At 34.3% G+C, this 9750-nt stretch overlaps 1 protein-coding gene across 8 annotated transcripts; it reads left to right on the forward strand.

Moving 5' to 3' along the window:
* Window positions 1–6008: 6008 nt before the first annotated feature.
* On the forward strand, window positions 6009–9334 carry LOC146922375 (uncharacterized). Of its 8 annotated transcripts, XM_085715349.1 has the most exons (7): window positions 6009–6471; window positions 6943–6996; window positions 7097–8220; window positions 8307–8512; window positions 8613–8759; window positions 8854–8943; window positions 9034–9334. In XM_085715349.1, the coding sequence occupies exons 4-7, from the start codon at window positions 8494–8496 to the stop codon at window positions 9252–9254; spliced, it is 477 nt and encodes a 158-aa protein (XP_085571475.1). In that variant the 5' UTR covers window positions 6009–6471; window positions 6943–6996; window positions 7097–8220; window positions 8307–8493; the 3' UTR covers window positions 9255–9334. The 8 variants fall into 8 exon arrangements, with proteins under 8 accessions (XP_085571475.1, XP_085571470.1, XP_085571471.1 ...); XM_085715344.1 differs by having other exon boundaries at window positions 6009–7797; window positions 7898–8220; XM_085715345.1 differs by having other exon boundaries at window positions 6009–6996.
* The last annotated feature ends 416 nt before the right edge of the window (window positions 9335–9750 follow it).

Consider the following 9750-nt stretch of genomic DNA (forward strand, 5'->3'; position numbering starts at 1 on the left):
CTAAATGAAAGATAAAATAAATAGTTGAATAATTAGAGACAAAAAAGTGCGAGCAATAATTAGCGTGACATAACCTACCACCAAAAAAATAATATATATAATGTTAGTTACATATTGGCCACAAATATCGGTGTAGCAAATTCAACCAAATATTTTCAAGCCCTCATGATTTTGTCAACAACATCACTATGCTTCTCCTCCTTCGTTTCCTTCGCTTCTTTCTCATCAACTTTTACATCTTTAGGCTTCGCTTTGACTCTAAAATTCGTGATGCACTTAGCTCTTATATTCTTTCCAATATGAAAATAACAAAGTATAACGTCGGTTTCAGGGAGAACTTTTGCAACGGCATTCATCGGAGCATTGTCCCTGTCGGTGACAACCATCTTAGGCATGTTGAGTTTTGATGACAAAAGACCAACCAACATCTCAAGTGTCCAAGTAAAGTTATCCTCTTGTTCAAAGAAAAGAAAGGCAAAACCAACGAAATATGTCATGTTGGTAGAGGTGACACCAACAATCTCAAATAAAGGCATTTGGTAGAAATTGGTTTTGTAAGTGGAGTACATGACCAAAACGGTCGAGAAAAGTGTTAAACATATTAATTGACTATAGATGAGTAAAAAATATGTCTTCAAGAGTGGTTTCCTCACTATTTGCTCTTGTGAAATAGACATAATTATGCTCCTCCAACTTGGAAATCAAGTATTGCACCTCCGTCTTGTTACCTCTTATATCCTTGTGTCATCTAGTTCGCGCATTGTACACTTGTTTGATATTCGTCAAACTTTTTTTTTATTTTTTTGCTTCAAATCCGTGAGAATATTCCTAGGCAACGCCAAGCTCTTTGTGATGTCGAAAACTTTTTCTTTTCCTCCTCTTTTATTCTACCCGCATTAAGGTGATCGGCTAACTTTGGCTCCAAATCATGGTTGTGAATTCCACCGAGCATTGTCAACCACCAATCATTTGTATCCTTCTCAAAGAAACGATGGAACCTAAACGGACAATCACATTTCATTGAGCATGTGCCTTCAAGCTTCGGTTTCTTCCTCATCTTCGGTGGTTTGTATACACCACTCCTTTCACATTGCAACGTCAATGTTGGCCTTTTCAAACTAGATTTATTTATACATATAGTAAAATCCCGCCCTTGCCGCTTGTCGACAAACCCAACCAAGCAAATCATCTCTCTCTGGCCATCCTTACTTTAAAAAATGAGGTGGTGTCTACTTCATAACTGCGAAGCTTGGCAATGTAACGCCCCAATTTTCCGTTTCTATTTAATTCATTGATATTTAATAGGTGAAGTTTTGATAAATATTATCATTGATGCTGCTAGTACTTGTAACGTCCTACTTCTATTAAAGCGATAAAACACGCGAATAATACATATATTCAAGAAATAGACGTCACGTCTTCAATAGTTCTCAAAAAATGCATACTAAAAATTTCTCAAAAACGTCGCAGTGGATAAATAGCATACATCTCCAAATAGCCATGTCATAAACATCATAAATACATCATCAAATAAAATCTCCAATTTCAACACATGAGTAAAATCTCAACAACATAGTCAATACCAAAGAAACGAAAGACCGACACCCTAAATTAGAGCCCTATACTAAGACTCCAAAAACAATTTACGGAGGAAGCTCCCGCTACCCTCAAACACTCACCAAGCAAGCAACAAAACTATTCCTGCACGCCGTCTACCCATTCATACAAATAGGTAGGCGGTCCACCAAAGACCAGGGGGTTAGTTTCACATCATCATAATTAAGCATATAATCAAGCATAAGCATTCAAGGATTCATGCATAACACACACACATACTAAACATTCCTATAATACTACCATCACATACATATTACCCCCGGTTCGACATCAACCATGTTATCATACTTCTATCATAACACATCAAGCATATTCATACCTTAATTCATCATCAAGATTCATCACTTAACAACATCAATTAATATAAGAATTACTCACCTTATTCCTCATTTAGCATAATTAACTCAACAAATACAATTCATCATTTCGAAAGTATAAGCAAGAAAGTCGTCGTCGCCAAAAAGATAGTCAAATCACATTCATATAAATCACACTTCATTATTGTCACCAAAATAAACATCGTCAATTAAAAATCATCATGTGTGCAAGTATAACAAAACATCATCAAGTACACGATTCACCAATTTCACCAATGCACATAAACATTTATGCACATATTCAACTAAATCACATAATTCATCATTCACAACATCCACCAAACACATAAGCAATTATGACTCATGACAAATTATGCAATGCGCTAGACCCGACACTTATATGCATGTGGTACCAATCATCACCAAGGTCGTCACCTCATGATGCAACAAAAACATCATATGCATGTGGTACCAATCGTCACCAAGGTCGTCACCTCATGATGCGACAAAAACATCATATTCACCTATGTAAGAGTACACCTCCTCTTACAATTCACCTATGTAAGAGTACACCTCCTTTTATATTTCACATATATATGACTCAATATGACTATGATGCATGGACATACAAGCAAAGACTCGACATGCAAAATCACCTCACATATGTATTCACAAACAACAATGTAAAAGTACACCTCCATTTACATTGATTAATTCACCACCAATTGCATTATCAAGTATTTACGTCCGCACAATCAACAAGTCAAAATTCAAACAAGAGTCATCATCATAATGAACACCAAAACATAAACATGCTTATCACCAAACATTTATCAAATAGTCATCACCAAAAAGAAACTCCTTCACCTCATAGTTCACGAGTTATATTCAACAAAAGTCATCACCAACTATCAATTCAAAATCACCAAAGAATCATCATCAACAACTATCGTTAACAACAATCAACATTAACAACAATCAACTCAAGAACTAACAAATTCAAAATCACATTTAGCACCAAAGGCGGACTATTATCCAAATCTTAATATTCCAGATATTAGACACCTAATCATCATCAATTCATTCTCATTCTATCATATAAACTTGAATTCAAAGTCTCATATAGGTTATCCAACCATAAAACATTAGTTTGATAAAGTTCGTCTAAGTTTATGAAAACAAGCATTTCCGATAAATCTACTAAAACCAACGTAAACGAATTCAAGTGCCTCAACCGAGTTTACACACAAATCACATATAAGTGCAGTAGCGTGTACACATATGTTTCATAGGCAAAAGCCAACCATTGCTCAAAATTCCCAAGTTCGTATCGTTTCTTTCATTTTCCCGAGTTAAGCAACAACCAAATCAAACAAGCTCAAATGCCTCAACTAAGTATATACACAATTCACATATGAGTGCAATAGTGTATACATCAACGTCTCATAGGCCAATACACCCCAATTCCAAAGTTTCACAAAGTTCGTATCATTTTACCGTTTTTCAAAGAATTTAAGTTTCCAAAGCAAAACCAAGTTAAAGTCCATGAATCCCATCCAAAACATTTTTACAAATCATAACAATACTAGACAACCTTAGTCCTACCATTTTCCCTTGAGAAATCAAGTTTTCGGAAAATTCATGTTCTTGAACTATTTTCAAAAAGTTATAATACGATTCACAAAACCAAGTCCAATCTAATTCAATTGATGTTACCAAAGGTTTAGAAAGCTCAAATACATTTAATTACATTAAAAGAATCAGTTTGGAACCACCCGGATCGACCCCCGGATGCCTGGAACGCAAAAATCATGAGTTGCTTTGCATTGAGCAACTCACCATGGCCACATTTACTCGCCATGGCGAGTTTGACGAAAAACAAACCAAACTCGGCTCTTAGGAATTCACTCCAATTTCACACCAAAATCCCAATTTTGATCCCCTAACACCCAAATTCGACCACAAAACTTATACAGGATGATTACAAACATCCAAAGGCATTCAAAGCAACAACAAACATCGGATTAAAACACCAATTCATCTCAAAATCATCATCTAGTTCACCTTCACAAAAACTCTCAAACAACTCAATTCACACTACAAGTCTATAATTATGAATACCCATGGCATAAATCAACAACAACAACATCTCACAACAAGAACAACAACATTTAACCATGAATTCATCAACAATTACAATCACAACATCATTTCACACCAATTGGAGCAAAAATCAACAAAGTTTCATATAACCACAATTCAAACAAGCAAATTCAACAACAACATGTTTAGCATCAATTTCACATACATAAACTTAGTATCAAAGTGGGTACACGAAATTCAACTTTTAAATCCACAAAAATCTCAATTCACAAAATAAGCACTTATGAAATTAAGTAGAAAAAGAGGTTCTAGCTTAAATTATGAATGAACACTATCCCCCTTAGCTTAATTGAGCACAATCCTAGCATTGATTTCACTTTTGCTCCTTGAATCTCTACCCTCCTCTTGCTCTTCAAGTTCTTATCTCTAACCCTTGTTTTTGCTCTTTCTCTCTCTACCTCTCTCAAAAGTTTGTGAAGTGTGTAAATGACCTAATTTCTCTAAAGACTAGAGTTTATATAGGCTCTACACAAATGGGCTCAACTTTCAAATGTCTTAATGGGCTCAAAGTTCTCATTAACTAATTCACAAAGTTTCTACTCACTTAACGGATAAAATAACGAATAGTTACCGACTCTTAATTAATTACCCCGCTTTACTAGTAACTTAGTAAGAATCATTTACTGCCATTAAAACACTACAAATAATCCTCACAAGTGAAATAACTAATTTACCCTTGCTCTCAAAATGACGAAAATACCCATGAGTCCAAAATCCACTAATCCCGAATAAAATACACACAGAGACAAATAATCACATACAAGCATATATAAACACACATAATAACAAAGAAAAATAAATCTAGCGAAAATCGGATTTTTACGGTGCTTGAGTATTATTTTGTTGTTGAGAAAATGGAATATTGATGATGATTGAGAAGTAATATAAGAATTTAAGTAGAATGAAGGGAGGAATCAAAATAAAATGATATAAAGTTGGGGGTGTAGAATATAAGTTTTATATAGGTGGAGGAGGGGAGGAGTAAAAGAATAATCCTTATTATCTAATCCTAATGTACAATGCACACAAGACCTAAAAAACCCTAATCCTTGATTTTTGAGCGGGAAAAATTTGCTTTAAATGCACTTACTCTCAAATTTGAAATTCAAATTCCCCCACTATATAGTTGCAACGAACCAAGTGCACCTACTAACTTTCGAATTCCAAGAACATTGAGGGTGTGTTTGGTTTGGAAGAGAAATTGTGAAGAGAGAAGTTGGTAAGAGAGAGTATGAGAAGAGAGAAAAAGATGAGAAATAGAGTAGATTTGATGTATTGTTTGGAATAAGAGAAAAATGAAAGAAATAGAGAAAGAGAGAAATGTTAATTCTTTATGATAGTACCAAAATACCCCTTGATATTTTAAAATCACAAATAGCAATTAAAAAAGCACAAAAATCCATTGATCACTCACTCCACCATCGGGCTTACGATTGTAATTATTATTTTTTATTTCTAAAAGCAATCCAACCCATAGCTATCAATTTCACGGCTTTCAAGTGATTTACTTACCATCCCATTTGATGTACTTCTTCTTCATTCATTCCCCTACGTCTTTTTTTTTCTTTTTCGAATTCATATGTTCTCTATTGTCTTATTTAAGATTCGATAACGAAATTAAACTCCTAATTATCCATTCCCCTTCTCATCTCAAGATATATACATTAATTAATAAATAAATAAAAAATGAATGATACCCATTTTTTCACATAGGCCTACACTTCCTCAACTTACTCTTTGATGCATAATCACCGTGTTCGAGTTGGATTGTCTTCTTTATTTGCGGTTTGTAATTGTGTTTTTGCCTCATCTTTGTTGATCAAGAAAATAAGGGCAAAAAAGGAACAACAATGAAAAACACGGTTTCTCTAGACTTTCTACGCAGTTTTGTGGAGAAGAGGAAAAGCGCGGGACCCACACCAAATTGGTCTCTCTTCCCAATTTCTGCGGTCTCCCAAACAGAAGAAGTGCAGCATCTCCTTCCTTTTTCTCTCTTCAATACTTCTCTCGCCTCTATTTCTTGCTAACCAAACACAGTGTGAATGTTGGTGTCTTTCCAAGGTGCCAAATACTAATGAACTTCCATGTTCAACTAACCCATTTCAAACTCTCTCTTCACAAACCCATAAAACCACAAACTAACATTCAATAGGGGACAGTGCTCCACGTCCTCTCTCTCTCTCTCTAAACCCACAAACTTTCTTTAGCAGAAAATTTTCAGCAATGGATAATCCAAATCCTTCTCAATAAAAGGAATTTCGGTTGGGAATAGACGAAGAAACAGAACAACAATATTCACTTCACTCTAATTTACTTCAACAATTCATCTCAATCTCTTCCATCGACAAATCATGGATTTTCAATTCAAACTCAGGTAAATTCAAATGCAAATCCACTTCCAAATTTCAATTTCATTTTATTCTGTTATTTTTTCAGTTATAGCAGATTCTTCATCACAAGGAATGATGGTATATTTTGCTCTAATGCGTGAAAGTTGAGCCTCATGAATAGGAGAACGTTTCATGTCCCAGTTATTCAGCTACTATGTTGCATCAGCTAATTTATTTTGAACTTTTTTTGGATGTTGTCATTTCCGTGTTTACCGCAATTGTTTTTGTTGTTTCAAGTACTTTATGTTCGTTTCCTGTTAACCGCCGTTTAAGGTGTATGAGAATTCTTGGCCATATGCTGATATTTATGAATATTATCTCAAGATTCTTATTAAATATAGTATATACTACCTTATTATTCAATTAACTTCATTCATGTTTCATATGAGTGAAGTCCGCCTAATATCCTAAATTGCGGTGAACATTCATTCTGAAGCTTTTTTTTGCGTCTGTAGGCACATGAAGGAATATGGTCTGCCATTTTGTTATTTACACCTCTATATTTTAGTGTATGTTTCTGACATCATTATTTGTAAGGCCACTTCATATGCTTATATAGTGTCTAAACCCCTTAAAAAGCGGTGGCTATAACTATTTCCTATATTGCAGTGTCGTAACAATTGCTGCCATTTCAATGATTGAGATGCTTTTCATAGAGATGACCTGTACTATATCGCGGTGTCATGACAACTGTTGCAATTATTGACTGCATCAGTGATAACACAGAGATCTGTGGACGTATCATCATAGACCATCTAACATTGAATCTCATTGTTTAATAAGACAGCTGCAATTCCATTTTAGCTTTGTTTATGATTGAGCTAATAACTTAAAAGGCTGCCAAAGTTAAATATTGCAGTTTATATTCACTTAACAATTACTAGATATTTTTTGCATCTTATTATAAGCCATTAATCTCTAAACAGCATTTGGTTTGGAAGGACAGTTCCCTTAAATCATGAAATTGCACTTTTCCTCAAAACTGATATTTTTTAGAACAGGAAAGCATATTCAAAAACACCTATGATTATTAAGCTTTTTGTACATTGTGTCACATGTCAGTTTAACTCATGTCATTACCCATATCTGTTTAGCTTTGCAAAATCAGGAACTAATATGATAGTTTTGCTATTGAATTACAACTGATGTATAGGTAAAAATGACTAACAAACACTTTGATACGTTCATTTTAACCAATTGTACCCAAGGATTAAATAAAATATCATCTATGTGCACGTGAATGTACATGTTCAGTTACACCAAACTGAATGCCAGTGACTGGGAGAAGTGCAATGAGGACAAACTATGCTGTACGGTACTAAATGCACATTATATTTTTTATTCACATTGGAAAGCAACACAATTTATTGACACGTGCTAATTTGTGTTCCTTGCATGCATTCAATGAAGTTATATGATTCATTAGCCTCTAATTAATTGAGATGCTGTTCATTACTATTGGGCTTATCCAACCTAAAAGCGTGCAACTCTGCTCAATGCAATTTTATCTTTCACATAAGTTGGGAAGCATGTTCTAATTAACAGACAAATAAGATTGTCCTAATAGTATCCAACTGTAATGCTGATGTCCTTATGCTAAGACACAAGCACACGAGTTACAACCATTATTACTTGCTTTGAGTTTGAAACTATCAGAACAATACAGGTGATGTTGCCCAATAAGAAGCGTAAGACAGATAATGGTGGTCGTCCTTTGTCTGTGTTTAGCAACGGTGAGTATGTTTGAACCTGTTTATGTTCTATAACCCAGAACTATCTTATACTGTTTGTAGTCTAACCTACGTACGTGATTTTGCAGTTTAAAACTCAGTTATTCACACGAATGTTGCTACAAAATCCCACCTAACTCGGATTCCCCAGTTGCTCCTGCAAAGTTTGTTTTAACAAGTCGTATAGGCCGTACATTACTGGACAAGAATGGAACCCCTTATCAGCTCCATAATCCACATAAACGTAGGAGCAATAATGAGACTCATCATCCTTTTATGTGTGAATCAGTTTCAGGTATGGTTGGAAGCATTTTGTATATTCTGCATAATTTATTAACATATCAGATGTATGCTGATTATTGAAATTATCTGTTTTGTACCTCACTGCAATTTAGTTGATAAATTGGAAGCAAATGCATCCAAGGCTGACTGTACGATAGTGAATAAAATATATATCATAATTGATGAAGAGAATAGCGAAAGCAAATATCAACAATGCAATGAGAATGGTGAAGATGACGATGTCCCTGAGAATGTTCATGGTATGTGGTGAAACGTATTTTTAAATGTCCTATAACATTTGCATTGATCATATTTTATATATTAATGGGTAGTTGAAAATCTTTGTGCCAACAGTTCACGGAAAATATGATTTAGTTAAAGAACTATATTGCTCATCATCATATGGATTTAACAATTCAAATCCGGAGATGCAGACTACTGCAGGTTAGGAATGGTCAGATTTTAGTAGTGACCATATTTTAATAAGTCTCTAGGAAACGTATTACTTTAAAATAACTGCTGTTGCAATCTCAGAAGGTGCATTCCCTACGTTGCCGCAATTTACAAAGGCCAGTCATCTCTGCGAAAATCTACAAGTATCGATGGAGGATGCTTGCAAAACGACCCATACCAATATAGATGACGATGAGAGCTTGCACCAAGCCTCTAATCCTGATGTGTTTGTTATCCATCAAGATATAACAAGTATCATATTTTTGGTTAATTCCATTCTTCTGTTTTCAGGTGTTTGGTAATTCGTAGCCGTATGTTGTTTAATATGGATGTTATTGTCGATCAATTTATCAGTTCTAGCTTCAATTACCTTATTATTCAATTACCTTATTGCATGTTATTTATGCGTTAAGTCCGCCGAATATCGTAAATTGCGGCAACTATTCAATCTGATGCTTTTTGTGTGTTCATATGCATATTAAAAAACACATTTGCCTTTTTATGATTACACTACCTTATATTCATGTTAAATTCAGTTATTAATGTAGCATTTGTTCTTATTGTTTCAGAAGTGAAGGTAACTTCACACCTACTAAGTAACATTTCTTGAATTTGTTGTTATTATTCAATTGCGATTGAACACTTAATTGCTCAAATTTTATATTGTTTTAATATTTAGTTTAAAATCACCGCCATTTTTTTCTTCGTATTTTAACAAAAACTGAAATTCATCTTTACATAAATTGTTTGATATATAGGTCTTTATCCAGAAGGGATTAGGCTTATTTTAGGAAATCT

The sequence above is a fragment of the Medicago sativa genome, chromosome 5 (genome assembly GCF_051527215.1).
Source record: "Medicago sativa cultivar Bolivia chromosome 5, Bolivia_mono, whole genome shotgun sequence".
Taxonomy (NCBI): domain Eukaryota; kingdom Viridiplantae; phylum Streptophyta; class Magnoliopsida; order Fabales; family Fabaceae; genus Medicago; species Medicago sativa.

Coding starts and splice junctions, on each gene's coding strand:
- LOC146922375 (XM_085715344.1), top strand. Junction 8,760..8,853: donor TGTCCCTGAGAATGTTCATG/GTATGTGGTGAA, acceptor TTGTGCCAACAG/TTCACGGAAAATATGATTTA. Junction 8,944..9,033: donor GGAGATGCAGACTACTGCAG/GTTAGGAATGGT, acceptor TTGCAATCTCAG/AAGGTGCATTCCCTACGTTG.